The sequence below is a fragment of the Paralichthys olivaceus genome, chromosome 7 (assembly GCF_024713975.1).
Source record: "Paralichthys olivaceus isolate ysfri-2021 chromosome 7, ASM2471397v2, whole genome shotgun sequence".
Classification (NCBI taxonomy): Eukaryota; Metazoa; Chordata; class Actinopteri; order Pleuronectiformes; family Paralichthyidae; genus Paralichthys; species Paralichthys olivaceus.
In genome coordinates this window covers 24,099,688-24,120,009 of record NC_091099.1, presented here as the reverse complement: position 1 = coordinate 24,120,009, position 20,322 = coordinate 24,099,688, and the positions used below count along the sequence as shown (strand labels likewise).

At 39.7% G+C, this 20,322-nt stretch overlaps 1 protein-coding gene across 1 annotated transcript; it reads left to right on the top strand.

Annotated features, from left to right (window-relative positions):
- Window positions 1–20,164, top strand: LOC109624582 (capping actin protein of muscle Z-line subunit alpha 2). The gene is made up of 10 exons (XM_020079373.2): window positions 1–156; window positions 11,961–12,024; window positions 13,243–13,294; window positions 13,680–13,743; window positions 15,290–15,496; window positions 16,812–16,891; window positions 17,847–17,925; window positions 18,119–18,190; window positions 18,618–18,680; window positions 19,031–20,164. Exons 1-10 carry the CDS (start codon window positions 73–75, stop codon window positions 19,169–19,171), a joined length of 906 nt encoding a protein of 301 aa, XP_019934932.1. The 5' UTR covers window positions 1–72; the 3' UTR covers window positions 19,172–20,164.
- Window positions 20,165–20,322: the final 158 nt, after the last annotated feature.

Here is a 20,322-nt window from a genome sequence, read left to right as displayed (position 1 = left end):
CACCAGGGAGTGACAGCATCACTGAGATGTGACGTAAACTCAACTCAGCCGAGCTGGGATGCCACCCATCTCATGACGTCACGGAGCTCTGACAAGCTGGTGGTGCCGGAAGAAAAGATGGCGGATCATGAGGAGCAGCTATCCGAAGAGGAAAAGGTAAGCGCCGATAGAATGCAGGCTTTACCCCCAGAACCCGGTCCGACACGTCGGCACTCGGGTTCTGGGTCGCGTCAGGGTTCGTTTGTCGGGTTGGACCGGCGTCATTATGAAATGTACAGAAAAGCCCGGGCCTCGGCTCCGCCGCTGCTGCTTCTGCTCTTATTATTTTTAGCTCAACTTCCGCTCATTTGCGAATCTCAAACGGAGGCTCCTTGTACGGTCCTGACTCAAAATAGGAACCGTGTACACATTAGAAATTCACCCAAGCTCTCCCCGACGACCCTCTGCTTCTGTGGACACCTCGTTTCACCCCCGAGACCCCGGCCGCTGTGTTACAGAAGTTTTTACACACCAGCGATCGGTAGCTAGTTAGTTTAGCTTAGCCGCAGCCTGCTATCAGATAGCCAGACTTGCTAACACGCCCTGTTTCGCTCTTTGATTTCACATATAAATAGTGACAGTGGTTGTGTTTCAGGTTATTTCGTGTTATAAAAAGACAGATCGCAGCAACTATTCACATCTCCCAAGCTGCCCTGCTCACTAACTACTGCACTTGTCATAGGCATAGTTTCATATGCATAGTTTCACTGGGAACTTGTATGAACTCGATGTGACGGAAACCTGAAATCCCACTAGACACGTAGTTAAGATAATGAACATATGTCTTTACGTTTTCATGTATTCTCCTCTTCGATGCATTTTATTTAACAGACTTTTTTTCTTTCTTTGCGGATCTCTGTTTAGGCGTGTTTACCTTGTGTCATGTGAGGCATGTCAATATGATAACCACAGTAATACAGTGGAAATGATCAATACACTGACAATCTGATCCTTTGAAAAAACCAATCAGTTACTTGTTAGTGACGAATTATTTCATTTTCTTGGTTTTAAGTGTTTCCAATGCTGGTCAGAGTTCTTAAGCAAATGATAGACATATTTACGATCCCCAATAACCTGTATTACATATGTAACAGTTTAAAAAAGATTCTGTAGATACAATTGCCAATTTTTATTAAAATGGCCTGTAAATGAGCAAATGGCAGAAACAAGCCTACTTTAACCCTGTCTATCTTAAGGATCATACATGTCTGGAGGTAGGTGTATACATGTGTACCTTTTGCACCGTGTTGTATTTAACCCAGTTTTGCATCACTACTAAGCTTCTTAATCTCACTTTAACCATTATGAGCGTTATTCTTCATAAATGGTTTGAGTTCTTAATGTGCCTCTCCATAAGTTATGTAATGCAGCCTTCACAGTCAGATCAGCGCCTGGTTTTATTTTGTTCACCTCCACATCAGCCTGAGTAAGATGTTTTTCTTTCCAAGTGTAGGCAGCTCATTGACCCGTGGGTGTGACTGCATCATGCTCATCAACACACAGGCACCAGCGGCTAGCTGAACATTTCATTACAGGGGTGTGGGTCTGTGGCTGCCTTGTGATTAACTATTGCACTAGCACCACAATTTGTAATGTTGTCAGTCTTGCGTTTAAGGACTTTGTTGCTGTTTATATCTTAATGCCATTGGTTTCCACAATTGTCAAGCTGCTGTTGACCTGACGGTGTGAAAGTGAAAGAATGCTTGTTGATGAGCTGCCAGGTAGACTACCAATATGAGGTGTTTAACGTGTTTTAGTGGAAGCTGTTTGTGTCCTGCTCTGAGTGGGATTGTTGTGAGACCAAGTTGTTAAATTACATTATGCATCCATCTACTGTATGTTGTGCTGTTGAAAGAATTCCTGTGCAACCAACCTGTGCAGTTGAATTTTACACTTTGAAGGCTGCCTCTCCAGAGCAATCAGCCATCTGCTCTGGCCCCGCAGCTTATCTTGTGCAGAGGGAACACTGCAAAAGAATGACATTGAGTGTTGTTGTTATCTAACTAATATAATATAATAATTTTATTATATTTATGACATTTTTCACAATTCACTTGCTAATTTGAAAACACTCTCTCTGGCCAGTCATGATTTAGAGACTAAAGGGAAGACCTCATGATTTTGTGATGTTTGATGTCCATGATATTTGTTGACCTGTCAGAGAAAGGTAGAGTGGGAAATCAAACCTCAGCCAGAAACTCCTAACACACATCTGATGGTATTTCCCCACACCGAGTGAGAAATCTGCAAACTCGCTTTAGCTTTGGGACGCCTTACTTACTCTGATCTGATGTCATTGTGATGACTGTTTCATCTATTTTGGAAGAAATGGCTAAAAGACACTTTGAGGTATCCTTAGAGAAGTTATCCCTGGCAATTTCACTTTTTCATAGCAACACATTACCTGTGTCAAATACAATTAACAGTTTTGACTTTGTCTCTATAAAATACTTCCTAAATCTGTCCCACATTTGTGGCGAATATGTGTCCTGTTGTTGTTCTTGTCGCTGTCAGCATCACTTTGTGACTCAAAATAAGAACCGAAGCTCCCTGATTTAGTGAATAGTTTATTTTCTTGTAAATGATTTAACAGCATCACTCGGTTTAGCCACAGAAACCAACACTGTGTGCAGCCTTTTTAAATCATTTGGGCACTGGCCTGCCAGCTTCCTGATTAAAGCAAAGAAACCACACGAGTATTACAGGAAGCTCACATTACTGTGAGCTGTTAGCTGTTGGTTCTTTCAACTGTACTTAAGTGCCTTGGCAGGTACCACAACTAGAAACAAAGCATTTTTATTGTTTTACCTCTCAACTTGATTGTTACTTTAACAAAAGAGCTGAAATAAAGATGTGGTAACTTTGATTGTGCAATATGGTTTTAAGAAGTCCTCTGTTAAGGAAGTGGGTGTCTGCTTGGGTTTTTGTTCGGAGAGAGGCAAATCTTTCTGTTAGTAAAAATGGTTTGGTCAGAGTACATAATCTTGTGAAATGGCTCATAATTGAGAGGGAAAGTAAGATTATGTATTTATTGTCTTAGTTCTATTGCTGTGATCATGAGTTGCTACTTGTGATATCCATTTGTATTCAAGCTGATGTGATTGTTTATCTGTAATTTCTCAACAGTGCTGTCAATATTTTTAACATTTTCTCTTTTAATTAACTTGTAGTTTGTTGGGAATAAATGGCTTAATATGCACAGTAAGAAGGGAAGTCCACTCAGCTTTCACAAGTATGTTAAGACCAAGAATACTGCACATAATGATGTTGGTGCTGAACTGGCAGATTGTATCTCAGTTGTCAGGAGAATCTAGCACACATGAGACGCTTAAGCCACATGCAGAAATGAGCAAGCTAAGCATATTCTACTGTTCCTCATTAGGTAAGTCAAACTCAATTATAAGGCCTGACACACAGCACTCCTTAAGTTTGAGAAAACGTAATCAGTACTGAATGACCTGTGTGGATGCAGTATACAGCCATACACCTCTGCTTACGGCTGTAATCTCAAACTTTGAACCCCTCTGTATTTTGAACCTGTTTTAGAAGACAGAGCAATGAAAATGTGCAGTTAGGATCACAAACACACCTTTTATTTACTCCCAGTATTTTTTTTTCAAAGATTTACTTGGGTCATAGACATCATACATTTTATGCTTGTTTACGAACATTGGGAGCAGTTAGCTTCTACTGTGTGTGCAAGCATATTTGTACAGTTCAGCCTGTTTGTTATATGTGGTACGCATTGCATACAGGACAAACAAGAATGGATGTTGTTTTGACAGCGATGCTGCAAGATCAGCTGCAACATGCAACTTCCCCACTAGATCTCACTAAATTCTACAAACTGAACCTTTAAGATATGCATCTGATGATGGTACAAAGTTCACTATGCCAGAAAAATCAACATCATACAATACATTACTGAAATTGAGTCAAAAACATGTTCATCTCATAATTGGAGATGGGGAAACCGTCCCTCACTTTACTTTAATGCCACTGCATACTCCCAAGAGCCCAATATGTGTAGCTGTGTTTAGCTTGTGAATAGCTGTCATTAGACCACATTGCTGAATGCTGAAACGTCGTGGCATCTCAGCTCTTGGTAAGACTACCATTCCTGGAGGGGCCCAAATTTTTTGTTTTAAAAAAGTTTTAATCAAGCTCAAGAAACTCTTGAGATCAGTAAGCACATTTTAAATTTTTTGCTTCAAACTATATTATAATCTGGTTGTTGAGTTTCCTATAAAATATTATGTGTGGATTTGTAAAGACTAGTGGCTTTTCACTGTGATGTCTGTATAGTGGAGCTTGTAATGCAATCCAGTGATATATTGCATAGCTGGTTGCTTGGGGTAAAGTGACACTACTTTAACTGGCAGTGCAGCATAAGGATAAGTCATTGGGGAAGTTGACAAATGTGCACATGGAAAGTAGACAAGGCAGCATTATTGAGGTGAAGAGTGCGTGTCAAGCAAATGCAAGGTCACAAGTTTGATTCCTGCCAAAGCATTTGTATTGTAGCATGTGTGTTTTAACTTGTGCTGAACAGTTAGATGATTCATTGATTATTGTATGAATTGTTCATTGACCTTTTTCATACTTCTAACTTTTAATGGGTCAAGTTTTGTTTTTACTTTTACTTTCTTGACCTTAATACACACATCCATGTTTACTTTTTGTCTGTCATCTGGGTAGTATTTTTCTGACGATAAACAGCCATCAAAAGCTCAGGTGCTATAGGAGACATGGGTCAGGAGAGTTTTGCCATTGGCATGGCTGCTTTATAGTAAAACGTCCACGTGTTTGGCAGGGAAATTAGGAAGCAAATTACCAAATAACCAAAGTCACCACAAGTTCTTGATTGAGGTCAACAGGGACTGCAGCTACCTGGATTTGTAGTAGTTAGCTTGCTCTTATTTCTTCAATTTAATCTTTAATGCACTGTTTGCCACTTCCTGTTTTGCATTAGTGGAGGAACAATTCTGGTTACAGGTTTTGGCTGTATGACATCCTGCTGTGGATGTGGTATTCATAAATTCTTGCATGCACATTGCAGCTCATCACCCAACCCCCCAGCTGTGTTGCTCACATCAGACTGGTTTCTCTCTAAACTGTGGAGCATCTTGAGGCACCAGGTTGGCCGTCTCCCCTTCTATCTAAGATATTGTCATGGAGGCATGCCAGGGAAGGGGATCAAAGCTGATGCAGCTTAAAATGTCTGCAGGCCAAAATATTGCCTGAGTTTATTCCTGCTGTTTTTTGTGCTGTTATCTTTATTTCCACGGATCTGGATTGGCATGATAAGGCGACTTCTTTCTTTCTTTCTAACGGCAGGATTAGGATAAATGTGGCCTCAATGTTAATGGTTGTAGTTTGGGATTAAAAAATGGTGCTCTGTAAGAGGGTGTTGGGATCGTGGAGGGGGAGAGTTTGCTTTGTAAAGGAAGGGTTGTTGGGTAATATGAGGATGAATATACAGTGAGCAAGTTGAAAGAAAAGAGACCAGCTGGTGTCTAGGCCAAGAGAGCACAAAGACATGATGAACCCACACTACAAGGGTGCCTATGTCCCACAGTTTTTGTTCGTGAGTGTTTTTTGTTGTTGTGTTTTTGTGTGTCTGTGCGTGCTTCTGTATTATTATTCTAGCTGCTGATAAAGCAATTGATAAAAAAAAGTTCTCATTACCAAAAAGAATGACTTTGTCATTGAAACATACTGTATTTGGGTTAAACACATCCTTACACTTAATAATATAGACAGCAGAAACTGGCCCCCACACTTGCTCACTGTCTCCCTCACAGTTGCATTGACCCAATACTTAATAAGATGTCAGACTGAATCAAATATCTTGTTCAAGTATAGGCTCTTTGTATTCAATTCTATTCATAATATGTATAATAAGTAACACTTCAATAAATGTATTTTGTACATCCCGTATATTTAAAGCTTGTTAAAGCTTTAGCCTTACACATAAAAGAACTAGTAATACCACACCTTTACTGTAAGTTATATGACAATCAGTTGAGTAGCTTTTGCATAATCCTGTTAACAACAGACAAACAAACAATTGCACATGAAAACATAACCTCCTTTACAAAGTAATGTCTCTTCCACACAGTGTATCAGTTAAACACTGGTGTCTGATCAGTTGTTTGTTCTTTTGGCCGACACAAAGTCTAGGCACTATCAATATTGGGACTAAATAAAGTCTTTGTGATAATGGAGGTGGAAAGAGATCGTTTTTGGCCGTTATTTGATTGCTTAAACAATCAATTGATTATCAAAACTGGTGCAGACAATTTGTCGTTCGAGTCATATGACAGATATTAGAGACGTGTATTCTAGTTGCCAAAAGGGAACCTGATAACATAACAATGAGGAAATCTTTGTCTGATGACAGTTGCAGCATCTGAGGGAAACTCTTCTAAACTTCACACACAAAAAGAAAAAGAAAACAAAATATCTCTGGGTGAAAACGCAGTGTCATACACGTAGAAGACAAAGATGTCCACAGAGTTTGAGGTGATTAAACTGAAAGCATTGTCTATAAAATCACGTGATCTCCACAGCTGAGTTATTATGTAGCTTCCTGTCTGCTGCACCGGTCACATGAATAATGCGGACGATTTGATGCTGTTGTGAACACGTCTGCGCAGTGAACCTCCCACTATGTTGTTTGCATGTGTTTTGATTTGGGAGCTTTTGGTGATATCTGGTGATGCCAGGTTTGATGTGTTGTAAACAAAAACACTAGATTCTGGCTAAAGACGACAGTAAGTAGTCGGACTGGGCGCTAAAATGATATCGATAATTATCAAGATATAACTTTTCCTTGTAATTTAACACAAACAGCCAATGATAATGAGCATAGCATAACATAACAAACCAATCATGTGGTTGGACTAGAGTTACACCCACATCAGGTTAGGTTCATGAGTTTATGAGCAGCACCACACGTGTTAATGCTTGGGCTCCTCCTGAGGTGGACGACCGCATTGATGCAGTGACTGAACATAATGATTCATGTTCTCTGCTAAGTCCATAGTTTCATGTTTCTACCGCTGTATAATTATAGCACCGCTGCTTCAGGACAGACGCTCATTAAAGGTCCGGTCGTCCTGTGGTGGAGTCTCAGCCGGAGTCTGTTTCCTCCTCACTCCTCTGACCTGCGCTCACTTTACACTTTAACAACAAACACCAGCACTGATCACAAGTTATTAGAACACGTACAGGACTGATGTTTACTTTGTGTTTGTTTGATTCTCTAGAGTTCATGAGACACAAGATAATAACGTGACGCGCACAGTCACAATATCAGGGTTAAAGTGACGGAACGATCCGGAGTCATGATCCGACATCATCGATTAATAACTATTTTAGAATATAGGACAAGATGGTGAATATCCCATGTGATTATCAGTTTGTGTGTGAAGAGTAACAGAGATGAGCAGACACACACTGAGTGATTAGAAAACTCCAGAGGAGCAGAATCACTTGTTGACCAGCAGAGTAATGTGCTGATTTAAGATAAAACTTTATAGATCCACACACCAGCAAAATTCAGGTGTTAAAGCAGCAGGCACGTCAGAATGAGGCAGACAAGCTAATAAAAAATAGAGAAAAAAATCAAATTTAATAAAATGCTGAGTATGTATGTTATATACACCTTTTCACATAAAGTGCAGTGGTACAGGATGATTGTATGTATTTTTCCATATCGCCCATAATAGTAGTCTGACAGGGTTCAATCACCAAACAGTGAGTGAGATAATAAAACTCCCAAATGCAGAGATTTCTACTGGCCCTTTGTGTTACACAGCAGTCAGTATTCAAGGCTCGAACTAGGTCTCACAGCTCTGATGTGTCCCAGGAGCTTGTGTCCCTACATAACACTCTGACAGTGGAAGGAACACTTAACCTTGGAGCCTAACATTCACTTTGCTGTTGTACAGTAATTACCTCTGCAAAGGAGGCGTTAATGTGTCTGCTAGTTAACAAGATGCTTCAAATTTGATTTACATTTACAAAGATTACCTTTGTCTCTGTGAATGCTCTATTTAGATTCCTTCATGGTGAAAAATATGGTTTAAAACCAACAACTTCCACCTGTTTATGCAATAGGTTTGTGGTATTATCACTCACTGTAAAATGTTGTTATCCATCAGTCTCACAACAACTGTTGTGTCACGGTTTTCACACACTCGGGGCGAGAGGAAGTATCATCTTGTTATAACTAGCTTTTAACAGTCATTATTGGCTAATGGAGTCTCTCTCTCTGTTGTCACTGCTTCACTTCAACCCACATCACACTCTCCTTGACTTCATCTCGTCCGTCTCCATGCTCCGTCTCCAGATGTGACTGGCTTATTCATTTGCATTCTTTAATGGTCTCTCCCCAGCTTTAGACATTACACAGTTAATTTCCCTTGCACAATTTTTCCCAGACAAACCAAGTTATTTGTTGTCATTCTCATGTAAGTTAGTGTTTTAGCTGTCCAATGCCTTCTACTGTTTTTATGCCAGTAAAGCCTGACCAATTGGTTGGCTGATAATTTGTTGTTGTATTATCCTATCTGCCTAAATATTGGCGTGTGTGCTGATATGAAAACATTTACTTAATCACAAACAATCCAGAAAAACACTTATCTGTTGGAAATGGTGTCATTAAGTGGTTTGTCCATAGCAAATTACAGTTTGTTACTGTGCATTAGATTTATTTAGTCAACACCAAGCTCGATGGAGACGCAGCTAGATTTAACCTTTCCAGATGACAGTTGTTGAATTGTCTGAATTTAAAATGACAAGGACTTTGTGCACCTCAAGACTTTCAATGCACGTCGTGCATATTAAATTGTCCTGCTGACTGATGGGTTTCGCAGGCGAATCATGGCATCAATCGATGGAAAGAAGATGCGTGACTCTCTGTCAGAGACATCGTGTTTGTTAGTGAGGTGGAGTTGAAGAAAGACAGATTGTTTGGTGGCCATAACAGTGATGTCATTAAAAAAGAAAATGCAATGATACACTGCTGCTGACAAATATGGTGAGTGAGAGTCGGTACGACAGAAAGAACAGTGCCTGGCGAACAAAAATTGCTTCACACTTTCAGACTGTGAGGAAACTTGTTGTACCACCCGTTTGTATTTTAATCATCCAAAACTGAAGGATTATTATATTCAGAGACAACTGTGATGTCCCCAATCTATACAATTTAACAGAATTATATATTTTAAATGATTTTGAAAAGAGGCTCTAAAGGTAAATATTATACAGGGTTAATCATATCACACACATACCTGTCAGCTAATTAACCGGAGTGGTGAGTACTGGTGTTCGTACAGGTTCACTTCTGTTGAGTTGATTTGTGTAGTACCGGACTCTCCAAGACCACAGATCTGTAGAATCTATATTAGTTTATGAGTCAGTCATCATGGGACAAAAAGTGTATGTGATCGCTGAACGCTCGCTTCCTTTCTCACGCTCCTCTATCAGTGCATCACTCAGCATTACGTACAAGTATATTTATATATTTAGAGCAATCGGAATGATTACTATCAGTGGGATCCTAACCTTCACTCTTGGATGTCAATTGGAAATAGAGGTTTGTAAGAGATCTCTGGGGCTCTCTGTGCACTTTGTGCACTTCATGTAAATGAGGAAGTGGATCAAGAATCTCGCTTCAGTTCACCTCCTCAAGTCAAGAAGTGGCACACCCATCTTTCAGGCCCCGCTTTGTGCGAATATAACCCAGCACAGATGTTTTTACATTTGTCCATGTAACAGAGTTTTGGATATTTTCGGTTACACTCAGCATGACTTGGGTTCACTACTATGTAAATCTGCTTCATGAGACAGGGTCCTGGAGTGTCTGCATATGCAAAGTCTGTTTACACTGTCGTCCAGTGTAATGAGGGAAACCCAATGCAAATGACTCTTCCCACCGGGATTTCGAGTCACAAATGCATTCAGCGCAAGCGAATCATGAAGATCTCAAGACAGAAGATTAGATTAATGCAGATAAACTTTGATCTCCACATTACACACACACGCAAGCAAGCAAGCAGGCAGGCTTCTTCCCTAAAGCCTTCCTTTCTTTCAGCAATGCTCATTAGCCAGAATCAATCTGCAGCTCTGCCTAAGTGCCAGAGCACTTGTATACACACACTGCTAATAGGGGCCCAGGGGACAGACACACAAACATACACTTAAGGCCGTTTCATCATTCTGCACCGAAGCAAATGGCATAGGTACACACTTCACCTATGATGGTGCCTATGCTATGTGAGCATTCATAGTTGTGCCTGGTGTGTGAGTGCGCTCAACAATTACACCGCCCAAATGTTACAAACACATTTTTGGGGAGGTGCACGTACAGCGTAGGGTTCTGCGTCTCAGAATAGACACAAAACCATGAAACTACATCTTGTAAGACTGGAGAGGAACCTGGCTGAGCCAGTGTACTCTTCAAGAGATAGAGAGAAGTAGAGAGATACAGAGGTATGACGAGAGAGAGAGTGTGGATTCAAGTCTTCAGCACATTTTTATGTCCTTATATGGTTGTGAACCATGTGGGGGAGGGAGGGTCTGTCTGTTTGCTGTCAGTTTGACATGTGACCTGGAAACAGGAAGTGTTGTGGTGCAGAAGTGGGGAAGAGGAAAAACAACTGCTCAGATGTATTGTACACTCAGACACTGAAATTGCTCAGTCCTCCCTCCAAACCAGTGACACAGTCACATTACAGCCCCTGTTGGCCATTCTACAGATATATTCAGTGTTTATAATGTGAATTATAGACATTCAAAATGATTCTTATAGTAAGCGTAGCAGTTGTGTAGGTTAAAACTTCAGCAGACTTAGAAAGGAGTGTGATGTGGAGGAAGTGTTTGGATCATTTCAAGTCTTATATATAGGGTGAAAACATTGCAAATTCAAGCATAAGTATTATCAGCAAATTAAATGTAATGCCTCAAAAGTAAAGGTACAAATTTCCATATATGCAGTATGCACTATGTATCATTGTGGCTTGGGCCACATTTTTTACTTCGAGCCCAACAGAAAACTAACCGAGTCTGACCCAGACTCAGAATGTATTCTGTTTTTTGTGTCAAAACCCAAACCTGATGCAGTCAATGTAATGGGAGTTTATGTTCTGCACTGTAAAAAATCACCCTAGCCAACATGAACGAAGTGACCTTAATATTTTGTACGAACCCGGCCGGGCCTGTCAGGCAAATTATTGCCGCCACTGCATGAGAATTGGGGCTTTGGGGCCTTGCACCATGTCTGAGTATTTCACTTGTCCTCCCTCCCCACTCCCCGCTGACCTGCGATCACTTTACACTTTAAAGGTTCAGTTTGTACGATTTAGGTGAAAGGGATCTATTGGCAGAAATTTTGTATAAAAAAATCCTTGTGATGTTTTCACGAGTGTGTTTCATCTAAATTGTCAGAATTGTTGTCTTCTTTACCTTAGAATGGGCCCTTTATATTTAAATAATGGATGTTGACTTCAGGAGCAGGTCCTCTTTGTGGAGGCCGTCATTCTTTTTACAGTCATGCAAACTGGACAAACTAGTGACTAGATGTCACTAAATTCTACGCACTGTGCCTTTTTTTTTTTCATGATTTAATCTGTATTTATTATTTATTTAAGTTATTTTGTTCTTTTGACATGAACAGTACTTGAAGTTTACTTTGTGTTTGTTTGATTAACTCTAGAATTTATGAGACATGCATTTAAACATATGGAATAAACAGTCCGACATGTTTTGTGCACGCAGTTCACCTGCCACAAACAACACAGCCAGGACATCAGAGTTTGACAATGAAATGTTGATCTGTAAACAACATCTAGGTTTAACACTTGTCTCTGATGAGTGATATCCGGTCTGAACCTGTACTCTTTCTTTGTTTGCAGGTACGCATAGCAGCTAACTTCGTCATCCACGCCCCACCAGGAGAGTTCAATGAGGTTTTCAATGGTGAGTCCTCTGTTTCTGTTTCCCTCAGAATTAATTATATTGCTGTAACGTAGGTGCACATGCACAAACACAAAGGTCACTCTCATATGCAACAGATTCCAAATGACAGGTACAGTGACTAATAAGTCTAAGACAAGTTCTCGCGTGAAAGAAACAACTGCATTGCACGCCATAACCGCAACCGAAACTTTGTGGTCTGATTCTACGTGGATGGTACAAATGTCATTGACCAAATTTCGAGTATGTCACAGCTCAACAGCGTGAGCATTCGGTGCTGCTCACACCAAGTTAGAGATCTCTTATGTTATTATGTGAAGTGTAAAAACTGGTTCATTATGTAACTGGCAGAATAGAAGAAGGCTGTCTGCAACAGTCAATATAAATAATGGGAAACACTGTAATGTGTGTTTTTAACATTTGAGGTTGTGTTTGTAGACTCAAAGTTTAGAGCACAAAGCTTCATTAAACTGTGATTTTAAAAAACAGTCTTGTTTTATATAATTGTTTGAAGTATAATTCACACATCAACAGAATACTCAACTGTATACATGAATCATTGTTGAATTAAGTAGGTTTACCATCTAATGATTTGCTGTTACATGTTGAGCGGCTCTTGGCTGCTGAACAGAAAGTTTATTTTTGTCACCATAGGCGTATGGGAATAATCACACTGACTGCAGCAGTTTCTACTTCTTCTTCTACTACTTCTTCCACAGCATGGATTGTTGTCTGCCACAGTGTCTTATTGGATATTGGCAATGGATGTTGCCCAGGTCCATGTAATGTTACACCACTGTGGGCCCTGAGAAAGTAAAAAGCAACTCTGACATTCTGGCCAAATTGGAGCTCACCGTGCAGCACAAGTGTTGACACCACACAGTCAAAGTAACGCCCCTTTAGAACAAGTGTGGTATGTGTTTTGGCATTGGTAAAGCTTCATCCTGCCTCTATAAATGTCGTCACCTCAGAGGAGCGCCGGGGGGTGCTGTCTGTCTGCTTCTTATCACAGCCTGACAGCCACACACACACCAAAAGACAATCCCCTAATGCCACTTCGCCCCCTTTCATCTCTGTGTGATTTTACAGCCGTTTCCACTGAGCTAATTTACCATGTCTGCTTCACTCCCTTGACATAAATGTTGCAAAGATTGACCGCAGGCAGCTTTGTCATGGTGCTAATCTGCTGTACCCGTCTTCTTTCTCCTCTCCTCTCCATAGATGTGCGATTGCTGCTCAACAATGACAATCTTCTCAGGGAAGGTGCAGCTCAGTAAGTCTCTCAGCTTGGGCTTGATCCAGGTTTTTGAAAATGTTTTGTAAAATGTATAAAAGAGGCTTGAAAGACAGGAGAGAAACATTGGTCACAGTTAAACTACTAGACACCAAACTACTAGTCATTTTTCATATTGTGTTGTTTTCTTTGAATAATTCACAGCATCACAGCTGGGTGTTGGTTTTTGTTTGTACAAGGCTTTTTTTACTTTGTGTGTAATGAAAATCAGCTGTAGACTTATTCTGACATAACTCTATATTGCTTCAAACACTGTCAGCATATTTTATATAGACAAAACTCCTTAAATACAATGTGGAGAGTATGTTTGAAGAAAGCACAGAGTTGAAGATGTTAAAGGCTCTTTTCATTTGTGTCTCTTCAGTGCATTTGCACAGTACAACTTGGACCAGTTTACTCCGGTGAAAATCGAGGGCTACGAAGAACAGGTGAGTCCAGCTTTTGACTGAAGATGATGGTTTACAATTTAAAGTTGTGCATTTGGATGACGTCCTCGGTCCAAATGCTGCTGATAATTTCCGTTTGCTGTTGCGTATCTAACAGTTGTGGGATAAATAAATTAGTATGGGACAACAATAAAGTTGTGATCATTTAATGTACAGTAAAAACGAAGCCCAATGTAAAAACATTTCTGGAGATAATAATGTGGATGGCTAAAACAAATTTAAGCCAACATATTTAACAAAAAATGGCAATGATACCTCAGATGCTGTAATGAAACGCAAATACAATATAATCATAATAATAATAATACACTTTACATAGCATGTCTCTTAACAATGTAACTAGGAGCTTAACAACAAGGAGTAAACAAAAGGCCGTTGACTGAAAAGACACTGGTCACATAAGAAGGAAAGCACTTAAAATTACTAAAATAAAATAAAGCATTCAAAAAGAGAGGTTTATATTTTATAATTACATAAAACTTGAATTGAGAAAAACATAAACGCTCATCATCTCTGTTATCTTTATTCTGACAGATCGTATCGTATTGTTACTGACATGATTGTCAAATGCACATTGGCGACAAAGTTGCTTGGGCTCTACTCCAAACTAGTTATTTCTAATATCATCAGGATTATTTTTAAAATATTGCCCAGTTCATTTACTATGTACTTATGGGTTTAACAGTCACATGTTGCTATAGACACCAGCAATGAAAACCCTACAGTTTAATACACAGCCACAGAGATTATTTTTCTCTCGGGTGGTGTAGCTTTATAGCTGTGTAATCCAATGTGTTCTACATATGTTTGATCAGGAAAGAAGAGACAATAACCAGTATGATAACCAGCATTGTAAAGAGACACTAAAGTGGGGAAAGCAAGAAGCCTATTCAGTTTTTATTATTTTCTTGCTCGTATCATGTTTTATGGGAATTAAAGCAGAGAAAGGGGATTTGATTAAAGGATCATAGCAATCCCATCGTTCAAACATATCTCTTCTAATGTCTTTGTCCTCACTGCCTGTGAGATGTTGTGGAGGTCGTACGCTGTGGGGAACGTATGATGCTGTGTGTTCGCCTCAGTAATGATTGCAGACTCTTGTGTAAAGATGTCATCATGTCCCAGTGTTCCCACATTATGGAATGAAATTCCCCCGTCTCATACCCAGCAGACTGAGCTAAGTGTCGAGGTGGAAAACAGTAGATGGAAAGTTCAGACTGATGCCAGTGTTGCTGTCTTTATTTGTACATTGTTCTCATCATTTACATTTTTTATGAATCATTTCCATCTTCCTTCTTCTCTCCATTTTCACAAAATCTTCTGTCTCTTTCCACTTGTCTCTTTTCTTCTTTCTTTTCAACTCTTTCTCTTGCTCCATGTGTTTCTTTCTATTCTTTTGAAAAAAAATCTGTCTTCTTCGTTTTTCTTACTTTCCTTTTGTATTTCTTATCCTAACTCTCACTCTCCTCTCACCCCTCCCTCCCTACTCTTCTTCCTTCCCTTCTCCTGCCATTTTTCTCCTCTCCAGGTCTTAATCACAGAGCATGGTGACCTTGGAAACGGCCGGGTCCTGGACCCCAAGAACAAGATCTCCTTCAAGTTCGACCACCTGAGGAAGGAGGCCAGTGACCCACGGCCCCATGACGTCGACAGCTCCCTGGAGGGCTGGAGGAGCTCTGTGGACTCGGCCGTCCGGGCCTACGTCAAGGAGCACTATCCCAGTGGAGTCTGCACCGTACGTCCAAGCTGACTTCATTAGCTGCTGCTGTAGTTTCAGTCACCTCAAACAGTTGAAATTGTTGTGTTTTCAGTTCTGTCAGTCTCTTAAACAGTAAGTGAATAACGTCTCTTTTTTCAGAGGAAAGGGGCAGAAGATGAAAATAGTCTGTGTAGTGTAACCAAAATGTTTTGTAACTTCTTGTAACCACAGGAGTTTGACTACCTTAACAGTAGGGTTGCTGTGGTATTTCTCTTCAATAGACTTGAGCAGCATTATTGTACTTAACCAGGGTTTGAACGGGTTCAACTTTAGACACAGAGGGCATGTCATTACCTCAATGGGCCACCTGTCAGCTCTCCCACTGGCCACATCCTCTGTTTCTTTTTTTGGAGACATGAAACTTGTTTGATTCATTTTTGTGCGGTGGCATCATCAGTGGTAGCACCTACGTCACTAATTAGTTTAGTTTTTAGTCAGCTTAGTCTGTTGCTGCAGTTATACACTGAAACTGAAAGTGTGGAGCACTGAGGAACAGCACACAACTTCAAGCTTGTTTTACATTGTTATGAGAATTGGATCATCACAGTCTGTAATTAAGCATGGCACATAACTTCAAGTTCAGCAGACGACTGAGACTACAAACAGTGAAGTCTATTCAATAAATGCTGTTCCAAGCAAACACGTCTTAAATGTCCGGTGTACTTTGCAACACCGTCAAGAGTTTATTACCAGGTGGGGAAATTTCTACCCCTGGCATCCTTACTTGGCTACCGAAAAAACTCACCTTACACACTGACACAATTATAAGGATTCTACAGTAATTAGCGAGATGTCTTTTTATGTTAAATGGTCCCTTGTTCAAGTTTCTGTCAAGCAGCCAACCGCTTTAAATCATTATCAATCATGACAATCTCTCCCCAGAATCTTGTTCTGTAGCTGATCCTGACAACTTTTGTTCCATAAGGGAGAACTGAGTTTACCTCCAGAGGTTTAAAGAGTCTAAAATATATATATAACTAATATTAAGTGTATTAAATGTGTGTTTATTTATACAATGTCCTCATTCAGAGTGAACAATGACGAGAACAAATAATCATTTTCAACCCGTTCAATACAGAATAAGACAGTTCTGCTGCAAACATGGAAGAGTTGTGCTGTGTATTGGTTGCATGTGGTTTGCCTCTGAACACGATGTGTATATATTACACTCTCCAAGTCGGCCTGAGAGCAAGTGGAACTTGCAGTGGCTATCGACCAGCAGGGAAATGTGAAAAAGAAAACGGTTCGCATGTTTAATCTGATCTGACTGTGTCGTTTCATTTCCCTCTAGATTTATGGGAAAACCATCGACGGGCATCAAACCATCATCGTGTGTATCGAGTGCCATCAGTTTCAACCCAAAAACTTCTGGTATGTGTCTGTCGATGACATAATGGATCTTCTGGACATTTTGCACCACTGGCGATATGAAACGTCTCATATGTATTTTTTCTTAGAGGAGACATTGGACACAGAAGCAGAACACTGTTTGATTCAGGATGGAGCACAGATCAGGCTACACTGTCATTTCTACTTAACAGCTAGACTTTCTTTTTTTCTCTGTAAAACCAACAGAGCGTGTAGAATTCCCAGGAGTGGATTTTAAATCAAACTTTAAAAAACAATGTTGAAACGATCAAAAGATTAAAAAGCCTCCAATGTTATTTGATACGTACAAGAAGCTTTAAAGTCATCACTTTAATTGGCACTTAACTCTGAAGTAGTAGACTGTTGGGCCTCATAACTGTTGCTGAGCTCTTTTTGATCGGGTTTATCTAATTGGATAAGAACTGCACCAATCCTCTTTGCTGCTGGGTTTTACTGGGCTTATGGGTAGTTGGATGTCATAATCCCTCAACTTCTATATGCAGCTGGTAGCTTTGTTTGCCATGTTTCAGTAAGGAGGAACCTTACTATCTATATGTGCATATTCTATCATACATTTCCTCTTAATTTTTTGATTCAAAATCATATTGTGTGCATACTTAATTTTATGTGATTAATTTACAAACAACACTTTATTCCTTTAAATGAGCAGTTCTCAACTTCTCAACATGCTCCTTGTGTAATTAAGGAACACAAGGAATATTCTCTAAGTCAGAAATGCTGGACTGCTTTTATTTTGAAACGGGTAGGCTACAGAAGTGTCGTAAATATTTATGTTTAAAATATGTGACAGATAAAACAGATCATTTTGGTCCCTGTAATCATTACACAACCTTTTCATCTCTACACGTAGCTGCAGAATAATGTGTCCGGCCACTGACATATCCGGACTAATAAACAAGTTGTATAAATCTTGTTTTTAATTTTTCTCTTTGCACAGGAATGGACGCTGGAGGTCAGAATGGAAATTTACCATCTCCCCCTCCACCACTCAAGTGGCAGGAATTATGAAAATCCAGGTATGTATCTTAAATATTTCACCGTGTGAAAAGGAAGACAAGTTTGTTGTAGTCTGGAATTATATTTACTGTGTGCTTATTTGTGTTCAAACTTGACTTCTTCCTTGCTCCTTTTCTACCATTTATACCAAGTAGAGATAAAGAATGATATTAAGGTTCCAAATGAACTGAATCCAAACTTTTGTCTTTACAGGTTCATTACTATGAAGATGGAAATGTTCAGCTGGTGAGCCACAAAGAGGTGCAGGAGTCCATGTCGATTTCTGTGAGTATAGTTTTAGCTCTGTTTATTCGCACTCTGACTGACAAGGAGATTCATTGTGTTGTCACCAGAGCTTAAACCACAGAGACCTGTACTTCAGCTACAAGCTACATCAGTCAGCAAACTCCTCTCAAGCTGTTCCAGTTACCTCAGTGATGACATCTCATAAACTGAACACATAACTCTCACTATTCCACCTTTTTACTATTTCATTGTAGTTAACTTCACTATGAATTTGGTTTTAACTCCTGAAAACACAGTTTTGACGTGTTGACAATTGCCCGGGGATGTTTTTGCCTAATTGTGCGGAGGTGTTAATTTGTATTCTCTGCAGTTTGGAGTGCACCCTCTCCCTGTTGTTTGTTTATCATACCTTCTTTCTCTTCACTGCCTTTGAAATAACTGATGTGTGTCTTCTTTGTCACCTCAGAATGAGGCTTCAACTGCAAAGGAGTTTGTTAAGATCATGGAAGCTGCAGAGAATGACTATCAGGTGTGTAATGTTAAATTGATATTCTATGTTCAATATAAATGCTTTCAGACATACACTGAACTCTGGGTAATCTCCTGAAATTACCGAGCGAGTGGGAGTGTTGATGACGTTTCTAACATGTTTAAAACCTTCGCATCTGAAACTTTGAGTCAGTGTGTAAATCACACACTCGCTTGTCTTGAGACAAACAGCCTCATCCTACATGCTCAGCCTCCGGCAGCAAAAACGTTTCCTCAACTTATTACACAACCCCAGACTTTTCAAAATGTGGACATTTTGGTATGTATGTATATGAATTCTAAATTTATTCTCATCTCCTTCCGTCTCTCCATCTCTCTTGTTGATTCCAGACGGCCATCAATGAGAATTACCAGACCATGTCGGACACTACCTTCAAAGCCTTACGCCGCCAGCTTCCTGTGACACGCACCAAGATCGACTGGAACAAGATCCTGAGCTACAAGATTGGCAAGGAGATGCAGAACGCTTAATAACAGCAGAGAAGATATACAGACAGCTCACCCCACCCCCTCCCAAACAAAGTTGCATGACTGGATAGTTGTATCGTCTTTGTACAAAAAATTAGATAAACAGGGAAAAAGAAAGGTTTGGTCTCATCGTCAGATGTCACCTTACACATTGGATGTCTACTTATATTCTTGGTATTTTGTTTTTATACAGACACTGTAAACCCCACTGTATATTGACTCTATGATAATCAAATTTGGGAATATATAAGTTGAGGAAATATGATGAGACATAGGAAATGGGACGGACACTTGTATGCAAAAGCACCCATATCAAATACAATATCACATGTGCAATATTTATTGTGTCAGTGAGACCATACCTTTTATTTGACCCACTAATAAACTGATTCAATTTGCGGTGATGGTGAAACAAATGATTTTTGGGAGAAATTTGTCTGCATTAATTTTAGAGCTCCGATATTATGGCTGAAAGAAATGACTTCCTTCACGGTTAATGTCCTATATGGTGAACAAACCCCCCCCCTTTAAAAAAAGAAATGTTCTTGGTGTTCATTGACTGGTATGATTGGCACAAACAGTCACCTCTGGTGGCCACTCAGTGTTCTTGTTCCTGGTACTTCCATCACTGTTTCTCCTGTATGTGAGATCTCACGCTCGCAGCTCTCCTGGCTAAATTGCCTTTTTAACTCGACATCCTGTGAACCATCCCTCAGTGCAAGGAGTTCTGTGACCACTTAACAAGCTTAATTAACAAAAGTCATCAAACGCAAAGTAATGTGCATAATGTCCAATTTACAATAAAAACAAAAAGTATCACTTTCTCCTTCAGTGCTTATTTTTATTAAAAAAACAGAACCTGTCTGTATTATATAACAAGACACATTGTAATATATACCTGTATGAAACATCCTGTCTGTCAGTTTGGTGATTTATTTCCATGAGAGTAATTGTAATTCAGTCACAACTATGTTGGATTAAATGACAAATTTTCTATTTACTGACTCATTCATAATTTTTAATTTCTCTCATTGTTATTATAGAAATAAAAAAATGAAAAACCAAACTCAAGCTGCAATATTAAAAAAAGACTGCCACTCACCAAAACTGGAAAGTGAGACTTCCTTTGTGCCGTTTTATGTATTTGTCCATTG

Excerpts from the sequence above, each read along its gene's own strand:
- LOC109624582 (XM_020079373.2), top strand. The coding sequence starts at position 73 with ATGACGTCACGGAGCTCTGACAAGCTGGTGGTGCCGGAAGAAAAGATG. Across the intron at positions 12,025-13,242 it reads GTTCAATGAGGTTTTCAATG|ATGTGCGATTGCTGCTCAAC; the intron begins GTGAGTCCTCTG and ends TCCTCTCCATAG. Across the intron at positions 13,295-13,679 it reads CTCAGGGAAGGTGCAGCTCA|TGCATTTGCACAGTACAACT; the intron begins GTAAGTCTCTCA and ends GTGTCTCTTCAG.